Genomic DNA, 13118 nt, shown 5'->3' with positions numbered 1-13118 from the left:
CCACCCAGCATATCAGCCTCTCCTGCCCAATTTTGTATCATCTGCAAACATGCTGAGGGTGCACTTGGTCACATCATCCAGGTCATTGACAAAAATATTATTCAGTACTGGTGTTAGTATTGATTTCTAGGATCAACCACTTGTGTTTGGCCTCTCACTGGGCTTTATGCTAAATAAATGTAGGTGCTCTTATTCCAGAATACCTAAATCAGAGAGGAAATTAATACACACAGTTATCTGTGTGTATACACACAGAGGACAGTATGTCCTCTTGGCTACCTTAGGCAACCCTCTACCCAGACTCCTGCTTTTTGTAAATACAAGGAACTCATGAATAATTCTGAGAGCTCTGACACCTAACTTTTACTTTTTCACTGTACCATGGGAGCCAAATATGTAAAGTCACTCATTGCAACTGCTGGTGTCCCACAATACTTCTTACTCAGTTAAGCTTGTCAGTTCTGAAAATTGGACATGGTCTTCTAGGTCTGTTTTGCAGCTTTTTCAACATCTTATCCTGTGTGCTTATTTAGGACGCTCAGAATATGAACAGCCATGAACCGTGTATCATAGAGATGAAATGAGCTGATTGTGGCTGATCCCTATATGCACTGAAAGGTCAACGCTCCGCACAATGAATTAAATCTGGTGGCAAGTCCTCCTCTATAAACAATTTGCTACTTTCTATCATGTGTCATATGCACTGACGTCCACAAACATGTGATTAGTCAAGGATAAACTGCAACTTTCCCTTTAACATCTTTTTTTTCTGATGTCATATGATAATTGCATTATACTGCTTTATGTCAAAATTATTTGTGTAAGAACTTAGAGTAGTTACAAAATAATTCACCTGGAAGAAGTTTTTAATGCCAAATGCTGAAATGAAAACAAAGACAAGCATCTTTTATGGCACTAAAGAACGTGGTTTAGTCATGGGACTCAGTAGGTCTGGCTGATGGTTGAACTCGGTGATATTGAAGGTCTTTTCCAACCTAGATGATTCCACAGTTCTATGATTCTGTCTTATTTGCAATAAATATATGTGTAGTTAAACATGCACTAAACAGAAATGCCTTCACAGAAAAAGTGAGGTAGAACAGTAAATGGAAATTTACAGAAGTCTGGAAAGATTACACTGGGGCACCTACTTAAGCATGCTATGTTCTTAAAGTTTTTCTTTTTTAACCTGGAAAGTATGTCTAGATTTCTATTTTTCAGCAAGATCTATCCCAAACTTGTGAGAAAAAAATGAAAAAAGCTCTCAAAATACAGAAATAATAAAAAAAAGCATATTACAGTTTATAGGTAAAGAAAAGCTTTGGATCATACACTTAAAAAAATTGTACCAGCTTAAAATAACTTTCGATGAAAGGGTCACTTACTGCAAGAAGGGCACTGCTTAAAATTTAAGCAGTCAGTAATGGGAAGCGACAGACCTCTAACAATTTAAGTCTTTCACAGTTGAATGAATCTGCCCTGACAGCCAGACAAGGATATGCTAACCTACCTTAAGAGGATCTTGGCTATCATTTCATATGCTCTTCCTAGGCCAGAAGAATCACACAGTGCTGTGAATATTTTTACAGAGGTGTTCAAAATCTGTGAAGCAGGAAAATAAAACTCAATAAATACAATGCTAAGCATTTCCACATTTTTTTTCCAATCTCTGTGTCCACATGAAAAACAAAATTAAAATTTTTCCATCTACGCTTTCTTTTTTAATTAATTGTACTAAGACTAGGTTTTTGATCATTATTCATAGTTGTTTGAAACTATGTAATAATTACAAATTAAAAAGATAAAAATTGCATTTAAATCCCTACATTTTGGTGCTTTGCAAAAACCAGAGATATTTCCTAATTCACGATATAAATTTCCTTATCCATAATTTAAAAGATTTCAAGAGGCTGTTTTTATGAATTTCTATGAATCAATACCTTAAGACTATGTCCTCTGCATTCATAGTTGTAGCAAAATACACTGAAATACAATTTAATATTATTTTTCTTTCTTTAAAGTGTCACTATGAGAACTTTTTTTAGTACAATTCAGATGCATAAGAATTGAATAAATTATAGGTTACACATTTAAACCAGATTGGCTTAAAATATTGTAGATAATTTTGTTATACTTATGACTAATTATTCATGCACACTAGCGATCTGTTAGTATTTGTTGTGAATATACTCTCTTATCATGATCTCTCCCATAACTGAAGGCTTACAGCTGCTGCATAAAAACATATGATCTTAATTTAATTTAACACTGACGTCACCTGTATTGCATAATTTCTCTTTTCATCCTTTCTTTTTCCAATGGTGATGAAGGGAGAATGCATATAAAATTAAATCGTATTCTTTCCTTCTTCCCTTTTTGTTGCTTGACCCAACCTATTACACACATGAGAACACAGGAAATCTCCAAAGACTATCTATGGAAATCCTTTTTGCACATTTCCAAGAAAGGAGTAGTGAATGTCATTTACCAGCTTTGAAGGGGGATGGGAGATGCACGGGGACATATGACAGTATCCCGCATGCCCCAAGATGCCTATTTATGCTGAGGTAAAAGATAGGGCTCTTTCTATTAAGACTGCATTCGCTGTCATTGGCAAAGTGCATGGCTCAAAAGAAGACATCTTGCATGCGCTAACCCTATGGATGTCACCATTTCTACTATTGTTTCCATTACTCAGATTTCCTAGCTCTTCAAAGTCTTACTACGCATAGGTGTATCGCCAGACAAGGCTCTTATATTTAGTTAATTAAACCCTGTGTTTACAAAAAGCATGACTTACTAATATACAACAGACTACTTATCTTCCCTCAAGTACTTTCTTATCAGCGTTGTGTTCGATGTACATCAGCATTGCATCCTATACTTGAAGGTCATTGTCAATTGAGTTATCGATGAATGATATGACAAAGAGAGTGAAGGCACTACTATTAGGAACTTGTCATATCAGTTCAGACCTCGCCCTAAACTGAATGCATACACAAAGTTGTGAAGGCCTGCCATCTGTCCTTCTGATAATCCAGGCTGATAAAAGCAACGTGCAAGTGCCCAAGAAACCATTCTTAGTTCTGCATTTAGCTCAGAGGACCTGCAACATGTGTTGTAGTACCATGCTCATATCAGAAAGCCTGCCATCAGAGTGTCAGGTTTCAAAAATTGTATATACTGGACTGAAAATCACCCCTATATCAAACTGGCCTCCACACTATTAAACTAGGCCACAGGGCCTCCAGTGGTTAAAATCCAGCACTGAAAGGTTACTTAGGTGCCCAAGGCTTAGGCTACTACACTGTTTTTTCTATCAAAGATAACATGAAACCTAAAAAGTACTGACAAAAAAAATACAAGGAAAAGCCATAGCCAGAGCAGCTGAAATAAAAAGTTGGTTTACTACGTCTCTGCAACAGCTGCTAAAAAGAAGTAAATAAATAAATAAGCAAACTCACTCATTCATATTAATGAATAACACCCATTTTGGTCCCAGCCTACTACTACTACTACACAAATTTGACATTTCATTATTAACAACGATGAAATAAAAATAATTAAATAATCTATATGAAAGGGAGGAAATCTGGACAGATTACAATAGAAAATGTACTCTTTATGTCTTCATTGCAAATAACTCCTCCAGCTTCAGGTAGTAGGTAGGGACACAGAAAGGGACACATTCTTGGTGGATGGTAGCTGTTTAGTGCTAGTGCCTTGCAGGCTATACTCACTCAGTATCCACTTATATGGAGGATGTGAAAAGGGGCCTCATCACCTATGGTGCATGCCTCACCTTCAGCACCCAGGATAGAAAAAGAAGTAGAGCAGGATAAAACAGTGGATTAACACGTTAGCATTAGAGGACTTAACCCAAAACCTCGTGTACTTACAGTACAATTTTAATATAGAACAAAAAATTATAGAATTTGCATGCTGGCAAATCAAGGGGAATTGATGCAATGATCTCTGCCAGAATCTGTAAACAGCCTGAAAACACCAAATGGACACGAAAATATCCCACTTTATTTTCATGGGATATTAACAACCAGTCCAACTATCTGGGTTCCTATGAATACCATATAAGAAAAGACATGCTTGTGGCAAGAGAGTTCAGAGTGGGCATGGCTGGGCCATTCACCTGTTAGTTCTCTGACAAGTGGATAAATACTGGGAACACTGACTGTTTGGATCTATTGGAATTTATATGCTTCCATGAAAAGTTGTTCGGCATTTAGATGTAAGTATAGCTCAGAAACAGGTCCTGAAAATATATATATATATTCTTGCCAATCTGTGCAGAGGACAGTAACATCCAAAGAAGAGGTGGAACGTCAATAATTAATGCTGAAAACTCCTACACATATGTGCACAGTGAATATGCAGTTTTACTGCATTTGTGGTCTTAGGAATACAGCTGTCATTACACAAAAAAGATGGAAAAACTGATTCAGAACAAGAATCTACTTGTTAAAGGAACATGCTTCTGCTCCAGTGTTACACAGTAAATATTGTGCATTAAAATGTCATCATGGTAATTTTCCTCCTGGTAAGGAAATGCAAATAAAAATATAGAACATTGTGTAAAGAAATACTGAATAGGACTACATAAAAATCTGTACTATTAACATATATTTAAAGAGTGGGTTTGGGTATTACACAAATCTGGCTGAAAGTCAGACAGTTTGCAGAGATTTAGAGTTACTGAAGGGAAGATTTATTTATTTATAATCTACCAAGAGTTTTGAGGAAAGAAGCTGTTGCAATAGTTTTATCCTGATGATGCTAGGCTCGCCCTGTTATAAAATTTCCATACTGTTTCAAAGAGAGCTTGATGCTCCTACAAACTAGTGGGAAAAGATCACAGTATACATACAGTTGAACGGATTATAATAATGTATGTTTTGACTTCAAAAAAAAAAAAAGGTAAGTAACAAAAATGATAAAAGCTGCACTGATTATGGTCACAAATTACATTTTTGGCTCTATGTGGCCAAGCATAAGAACTGTCTCAAATTTCCTACTTTTGTATGTCCACAATGGAAACATGGGTTAAAAAAATAAAGTGAAAATCAAACTCAAATACAAAAATGAACGCTGGGTTTCAAGTACTTGTTCTCATTCATGCAGGATTTGGGAAAGTGGCAGAATGAAGACTTCAACTTTGCCTTGCATGTTACAGATAACTCTTCTAAATGCCATCCACTATTATTTTGGCATATACAGGCAAAGGGGGGGGAGAGGAGGGAATAATTTTTATCACTTCAAAAAAAAGGAAATTGAAAAATCAAAAATAATTCTTGTTTTGCTTAGCACCAGAAGCTGGATATGAGTGCATCTGGAAGGAGGACAGCTACTATGGAAGCAGCTATTTGTTTACAAAAACAACCCTCTTCCTTTGCAAGTCTATTGTGGCTACAATTTGTTATAGCACAGAAATAAAGGAAAGTAACAAGCTCTGCTTAAATCCTCAAACTAGAACCTGTTTGTGGCACAGCTCTTGCACTAATTCTCTGGGAAGTAGTGAATTTCACATTTGCCTCCTCTGCCAAGAAAAATATCAGTCAGATCTCAAACCTAAATTTCCTTCTCAGTTATCTCAGTATTATGCTAGTGTGACCCTCCTGCAGTTATGCCATTAGCATAAGACAGAACCACAGAATCATCTAGGTTGGAAGAGACCTCCAAGATCACCGAGTCCAACCTCTGACCTAACACTAACAAGTCCTCCACTAAACCATATCACTAAGCTGTACATCTAAACGTCTTTTAAAGACATCCAGGGACATACACCATCCCCTCCCCAAAATCTCACCTTTAATTTTTCATTGTTGTCACACCTATAGCCCTTTTATATATACATAAATATACAAGCACACACCTCATTGGCATATACTGAGGACTCAAAAAATGGGATGTAGACTTTGCTAAATCTTGATATGTACATCTGGGGATAATGGATGAAAGAGTAAAAATCGAAGGTATGAATTTATGTTGAATAAAGAATGTCTATCCAAGTCAACACAAGATTAATGTTCCTACCAGTATTTTATCATTTTGGTAAAATACATTACTCTGACAAAAATGTGATGGGATGATATTGATTTATAATACTGTAACTTTAAAAACCGCAAAAACATAGTTCTGCTCTCAGCTTTGCACTTGATATTGTTGTCAAACTTTATTGGAAATACATTTATTTTGATTTCTGAAAATCTGTGTTTAGCCATTTCACAGCTGGTGAGCAGTAAAGATGCTTCTGCCTCATTTACAGATCTTGAACACGAATCAGACAATCAACCGCACCATTAGTCAGAGAGATCACTAGCTAATGATTTCTGACAGGCACTGCAATAACAGGCCAGGGCCCAGCCTGGGTAGCAGCACCTGACAGTAATATTTCTGGAGCCAGCAAGAGGTGTTGGTAGACAGACAATGCAATCGAGTGAGACTCCTGGCCTCATACCACTTAGTACCTCTTACGTACTTTCAGAAAAAAACACATCACCCTAACTGTCACTAAATAATCTTTTCCATATAGTCCAGTGAAAATAAAAGACAATAGAGCTGTATGCTTGGCATTCTGCGGTTTCATGAACTCCTTTCCTTAGCTCCCCCAAAATGCATATTTGAAAATACAGTGAGGATTTTTAAACAGCTCATGCTGCAATTCTGACACTTCATCCACTCTAGATCAACAGAAAAATCAATCGGAGGTTCTGTCCCGGAGTTGCCCTCTGTATCTTTTGTATTATCCTGAATTCACTACAGAGTGAATCTGCCAAGCTTTTGGAGGCTGAAGTATCTACACAACAGAGAGATAACATGTACATTCATTCAGTTGCAGCTTCTTTTATGAACCCCACTTATAAGGAGGTTCCATAAGACACGAAAGTAGTCTGCAGGAAAACGACTTCAGCTTTAATTTCTTCTTCATATTTCTAAGGTTTCCTCCTGAAACTGCCATTTTTTTTATTTTTTTTCTACGCAAGAGACTTCCATTGCACATGGAGCTATAGGGCATTTTATTTATAAAAGAATACTAACACAATTTTTTGGATTTCTTTCCCCCAGTTTTCTGAAGCTAAGTTTCCTGCTTTTTAATCAGTTTACCCTTAATGTACTCAATTGGATTATGTTTTGATACCAGCGCAGTCTTCATCGCCACGTTTCAAGTGGTGAACATGCCCGTGGCTATCCTGAGTAAGGTCAAAGACTTTCACAATACAAATCCAGATGTATCCTTATTTTGGAAAAAACAGTATGAGGAAGGTTGAACAGCAATAAGAAAATTTTATTGTTCATTTAATGTATTGATTATAGCAGAGTCTGCTCATCCCAGGAAAATAATACACCAACGTCATCTGAATGGCAGGCCTCACCTTGCTAAACATTGAATGTATTCAGGTGCAGAGAGCACCCAGAAACAGTACACTAGACTGTCTGCATGCTCACAGTTAAGGGATACTAAAACTGAATGCCATGCTGAGAAAAGGGGGAGTAATCCCTGAGTTGGCATTCTTCTTCTCCCTATAGCGTAGGCTTTTTTCTAGGACACAGCTATTACTAAGGTGTTGCTTGGAGGACACGCTCCTGGAGAATTAATTGCTCTATCCACTCCTCTTCCCTCCCATTACACTTGGCCATCAAGTGTAATATTTACCCTGGTGCTCTACAAAGTTGCACAGCAATACATGCCTCAAGTTACTTATGGCTATATCTGCTTGATGGATTACAGCCCTGGGGAGGTTAATGTTTCACTAATTTCTTAACAGTCTATCAGGATAAGATCTAGGGTTCTAGGTCTGTATCAAGTATGTTTGTACACTTAACATAATATTCAGAGAACAGATGTTTTACTTCAGTTCTGAATGGATGATATGTAAATACAAGCAACTCATTAAAAAACTTCATTTCCACAGAACCATTTCAAGCTTCTGTTGACTTCCATGAGGTCAGAAGTTCACCCTCAGTGCTATGTTTTGCTGCACAGGAAACTTTAAAACCATGAAATGTACAGACGATTGAATAAACGTTAACTTTTGTCCTCATCTTTCTTATTTCTTCTGTATTACTGTTGTTGACTCTGGCCTTCTGTACCCCTTATAGTGGTATTAATTCTGATTCCTTTTATCTACGACTTTGTAGGAATGTAGTCATCATCTTACTATTTACTATACTTCACCACATAGTTTTATTAAAATAATAACAATAATAATAATAATAAATCAGCCATGTCCTTTAGAGTAAAAACCTACTCAAACCTCAAACCCAGGTATTCTCATTTATTATTATTGTACAATTTGAAGCCTTTACTGCAAGAGACATTATTCTAGTAAAGGTTGTTGCAATCTTTATTTAGTCCTGGAATGTAATGTTTTTCCAAACCAGCCATTGTTGGCATATTTCTTCAAAATAAAGCATGGCTTAACAGTCTGGAGTGAAGAAGCTTCATCTGTTACCCTTTAACAGCAATATAAGAGGAAAAAACAGTTTATGTATCCTTTCCATCCTGACAGATGTGACAATAGCTGGAAACACTATGCCTGCCAAGAGCTTTTATCAAGTATGTTATAACAACTAGTAATAAGTGTAAATAATAAATGGCTACGATCTTATGGGAAACGGTGGCAATACTAAACAATTTTTGGTACTTGCTGATGGGAGTCTGCTAGTCTTGGAATTCCCTGGCTTCCCAGTAGAGTTTTGGCTTGATAATAAACAACAGTTTAATACTTTATCTAATCCCAGCCAGGAGGTAAGTTCAACAGCAAGCTTTTGCAGATGTTCACATCCAATAATCTATCCATAATTGATGAAACAGGGAGGTCAGATGTAATGGTTGCTACTATTCCAGCAACAAATAAATGGTTATTGACAAAACAAGCCAGTGTGGCGCTGAGTGCTGAGCAGTGACAAGCATGAAACAATGCTGAGACAGAGGTAGTGATGTGAATACAGCCCTTCATCTTGAGAATTCCTCAATATGATGTGTGGCATGAGGGCCACTCTGACACATAAGCAGATGGAGGTGACTTGTAAAGGAAAAATGAGATTCTGCAAGCACATAAAAGACAAAGGCAGAAGCGGAGAAAGAAATGAGAAAGGGGTGGACAAGACTGGATATTTGGGTAAGTGCAACTATATGAATTGTTCAGAAGTGTTTTTGTATTAGCAGAACTGTGATCCAGATGTCTGGACTGCTTTTATCATGCTGCTGTGCCTACATGAATGCACCTGGCTGTCAGATTGCTGTAGCCTCCTAAGACCTTAATAACCGTACTGTATGCATGTGCATGCTTCAATGCTCATTACTTCTTAGACAAAGTACCTATAAATATCCTCCTTCATGCTAATTAATATCTAGTCCATTCGTGAATTAATATTTTTAATTGCAAAAAGTTTTCCTAGATAAAAGCAGACATACAAACCCTTAGATTTGCATAGCACAATGGAAAAATATTAGAGAAACTAGGAAGGTATGCAAAATATGTAAGTCAGCTAATTTTTTTTTCTGCATGTGTATATAGAAGTCATGCAAAAGTTCTCATTCAGCTGAAAACCTCATATTCTTTAAATTTTAACCCATGTGAGAAATGTAGTAAAAGAATTAATAGACTGTTTTTATTGACTGAATAAAACTTGAGTCATTTACATGCAAATAGTCACTTGAAATCTTTTGCATCCATTTCAGTGCTAAAAGATAGTATTTTTACAATGTTTACTGTGTAATATTCTAATATGAAAAAGAGCAGAATGAAATGGTGGCCATTATTGCTATATGTAGTCATAAAAAGATTTCAGACAGAAATATTTTAAATATTAATATTACTAAAATCACTTAAAGCACCAAGGAATGTTAAATCGATTTATTTAGAAGTACAATTTATTTCACACTTTGCTACCAATTCTTTTGATCAGCTCTGAAATAATACATAAGCTGAAAGCAAAACAGCAAAGCAAATTGCTTCTAGCAACAAAGCTGCAAGCTTTAGGTTTTAAAGTGGCACACTTCAGTGTTTTAACATCTCAGGTTATTTATCTATCAAAGGGTAAGTCTGAAATTCTTCAGAATCAGATGACTGAATTGAGACCTCCTCTTCTCCAACCTAGCCATCAATGGTTCTGATCAAGCAAAGTTGTTAAGCATTTGCTTACACCTGAATATCAGTCATCTTGTTGAAGTCAACAGGAATAACTGTATTGAAATTTAAAAATGCATTTAATAAGTAACTTGCTGTAGCTTGAACTATACCAACGTGAGAAACCAATTTAATTTAAAAAGCCTTACTTTATAGAATTTTTAAAAGCCTGTTCATTTGAACTAAACTATACAAAGGAAAATAAAGCCTCTCAGATGATGAATGTATTTGTATTTAAGAACTGAAATTCCCAAGTTTGTACAGTGTGGGTGCCAATGCTCCATTTCTCAAAACATATAAAAGGCCTGACTTCTCTAAGTAAATTATCTAATAGAATGAAAAATTTCTTTTTCAGAAAGAGTTTTTCAGCCATTTACTGCAGCTCTAGTTATAATACGTGTAAATTCTCTAATCAACATACTACTGACAGTTCTTAAGATCTTTCACACTATTGTTTCTCAGATCATATACAGCACTTAGATGTGTTGTAACTATCTTTTTCCCTCAATTATATGCAGCATTTAGGTTCTTAAGTTTAACACACCTAAGCTAGAAATCCAGTATAGTCTAAAGTCGATGAAGTAAATAACCTCTATAACATCTCTATAAAGTACAATTGTACTGCTTTGTCTTTTCTTTCTCTAGCCTGTGGGAATGAAACAGATGGAAACTTGTATATCATCATTTATTTATTTACTTTATTAGATAATGTAGAAAAAAAGTTTTAACATTTTAAGTAGAAAATATCTGCCTTAATCCTGTATTTTAAGTCATGGAAAGCAGCAGTTAGAGTTTTAGGAAAAAAAACTCATCCAGGGTAAATAGACTAATTGTAACCCTATATCTCATAAAACAGACACTGCATAGTTGTGGGCACAGTTTGGCTCCTACCTTGCCTGGGAAAGCAAAAGGAAGAGCTATCTCCACTGGCCACATCCAGCACAGAGTACTGTTCCATCCCGTTAGCTATGCCAAAGAGGTAGGGGTAGAGCAAAGGCTCCACTTATCCGCCATGACTGCCAACTGCTCTGCCTTCAATGCCTCGGTGAAAAATTAATGTAAAGATATTATTCCCTTGCAGAGCAGTTTGAGGAGATTTTATAGTTTTGTCCTCAATGTTTGAGCATGCTCAGCATGTCAGAGCTAAGCAAACCTCCAGTAAGTGACATTTTGCTTCTTTTGAGTTCAGACATAATAGCTAGCTACAACGTTATGGAAATGATTGGAGTATTATGAATAGTTCTCTTGATCTTAGGATAATATCTATGATTACTATTTACTTGCTTCGACACTAATATTCTCATTAATGTCGCACACCAGCCCCCTCCAGTTTTTCTGCTAACTCACACAGTGTATGCACACATGCTTGGACACAGGTGCACATGTGTGTAAGTTAATTAAAAAAATCTTCATCTCATAATAGATGTCCTGGGTCAAAATCGTACAAAAAAATAGAGTTCTAAGTTTGGCAAATGTCTCAACTTCTAAATTCAGGATGTTTAATATGTATATTTTAAACAATGCTACCTTAGAAATACACATAAAACCAGCAACTTTCATACCATTTTGGAAATAAAAACACACAAATCGAACAATGTCCTCCTCACATAGCCCCAAGAAGTGGGGTTTTAAACTCATATTCAGATTCCTGAAAACACCAGTGGTCACATAGTCCTAAAATTTAGAAAAGGTCTTATAGGTTTATTTAATGGAATGTACGGTCACATCTGCAGCTCACTATCTTCTTGCTCTTTTGGGGTGTATATATGATCACATTTGAAATCATAGCAGCTGAGATGAAAACCCATGCTTCTATTGCATTTTGGTAGCCTTTGGTAGTCTTACAGAACATGAGACCCCATGAAGAGGAAGGCTGATAACAGTAAGTCAATATTGCATTTACTTTCACTGTTGCTATGGCAAGACATGCTAATAATCTGACAATCTTCTGATTGGCTTGTAATGCATGAACTAATAGTTTTGCTTGTTTTACATATTTCATGTTTTCTTGCTCCTCAAACTCTATGATTTTTGTGTAATTTGACTACTGTAATTCTGCAGCAACACTGCATTTAAGACTGCTTTCTCAGAAAGTGTATTATTGTGGTACATTTATCTTGACAAATCTCTAATTTACTGAGGGGAGCTATCCTGATGCCATTAACCAAGCAAAACATAATTTGAACTGCAGGCTCAAAAGGAAAATAATACCATGTTCCAATGCAATTGTAGTGGACACCATATCACCAAGGTGTGAATTTGTGTGGTATACAGAAAAGTACTGAAGGAAAACGAAGTTATTACATCTCAGAACTACTCGGTATTTTTTCCCCTATTTTTAATCAGGTTTTCAAGAAACTGGATCAAATAGGAAAACGATTATCCAAATTAAACCAACAGAAGGTATTCATCCTTCACTAAGAGACGGCTAACTTTCATATCCAAATAATAAAATAAACTTTTCACTTTAAGAATTAAGTGCTAAATTAACAACAAAAAATTGATTGAATGATCAGACATTCACTTCTTCCCTGAAGTTTCAGCTCTTCTTTAGGATTCTCAACTCAGATAATTCCTAATTTCTTACTTCCCTCAGTATTTGAGTCAGTGTATTTTGTCAGGGCAAAGTTCACCACCAGTACCAATTGTTCCTTTTTTTTTTTTTTCCATCCTATCTTCATCAATGCCTAGCAGCAGTGGAACCTCTCAGAAGCAAGAAATTTAATCAGTTGCAAAACTAGCTCACTAATTCCAGACCCTCAAGAAGAAAATCTTTCTCTGTACATAATCCACTATCAGAGTAAAGATCAGTCAGAAGTGCTTACCTTCAAGGCTGACTCAGATTTTTGTCTGGTCTTTTATTCCTTAGATATGAAAAATACAGAATTTATAGACGAGTATAGTTTTAATAACAATTCAAAAACTGCTTCAATAAAAGCAAGGCCTCTAGGAATGTCGACAGCTTTTCTT

The 13118-nt window shown here is 36.1% G+C and overlaps 1 protein-coding gene across 1 annotated transcript in view; it reads right to left on the bottom strand.

Moving 5' to 3' along the window:
• The window catches only part of TTC29 (tetratricopeptide repeat domain 29), a 210911-nt gene that overhangs the window by 60129 nt on the left and 137664 nt on the right, over positions 1-13118 (bottom strand). Inside the window, 1 exon segment of the mRNA XM_083833632.1 lies at positions 1511-1602. Within this exon segment, the coding sequence (XP_083689758.1) occupies positions 1511-1602 (92 nt within the window).

This window comes from Anser anser, assembly GCF_964211835.1.
Source record: "Anser anser genome assembly, chromosome: 4".
In the NCBI taxonomy this organism is placed as follows: Eukaryota; Metazoa; Chordata; class Aves; order Anseriformes; family Anatidae; genus Anser; species Anser anser.
Note: the sequence above shows the minus strand (reverse complement) of the source record. Positions and strands in the feature narration are given on the sequence as shown.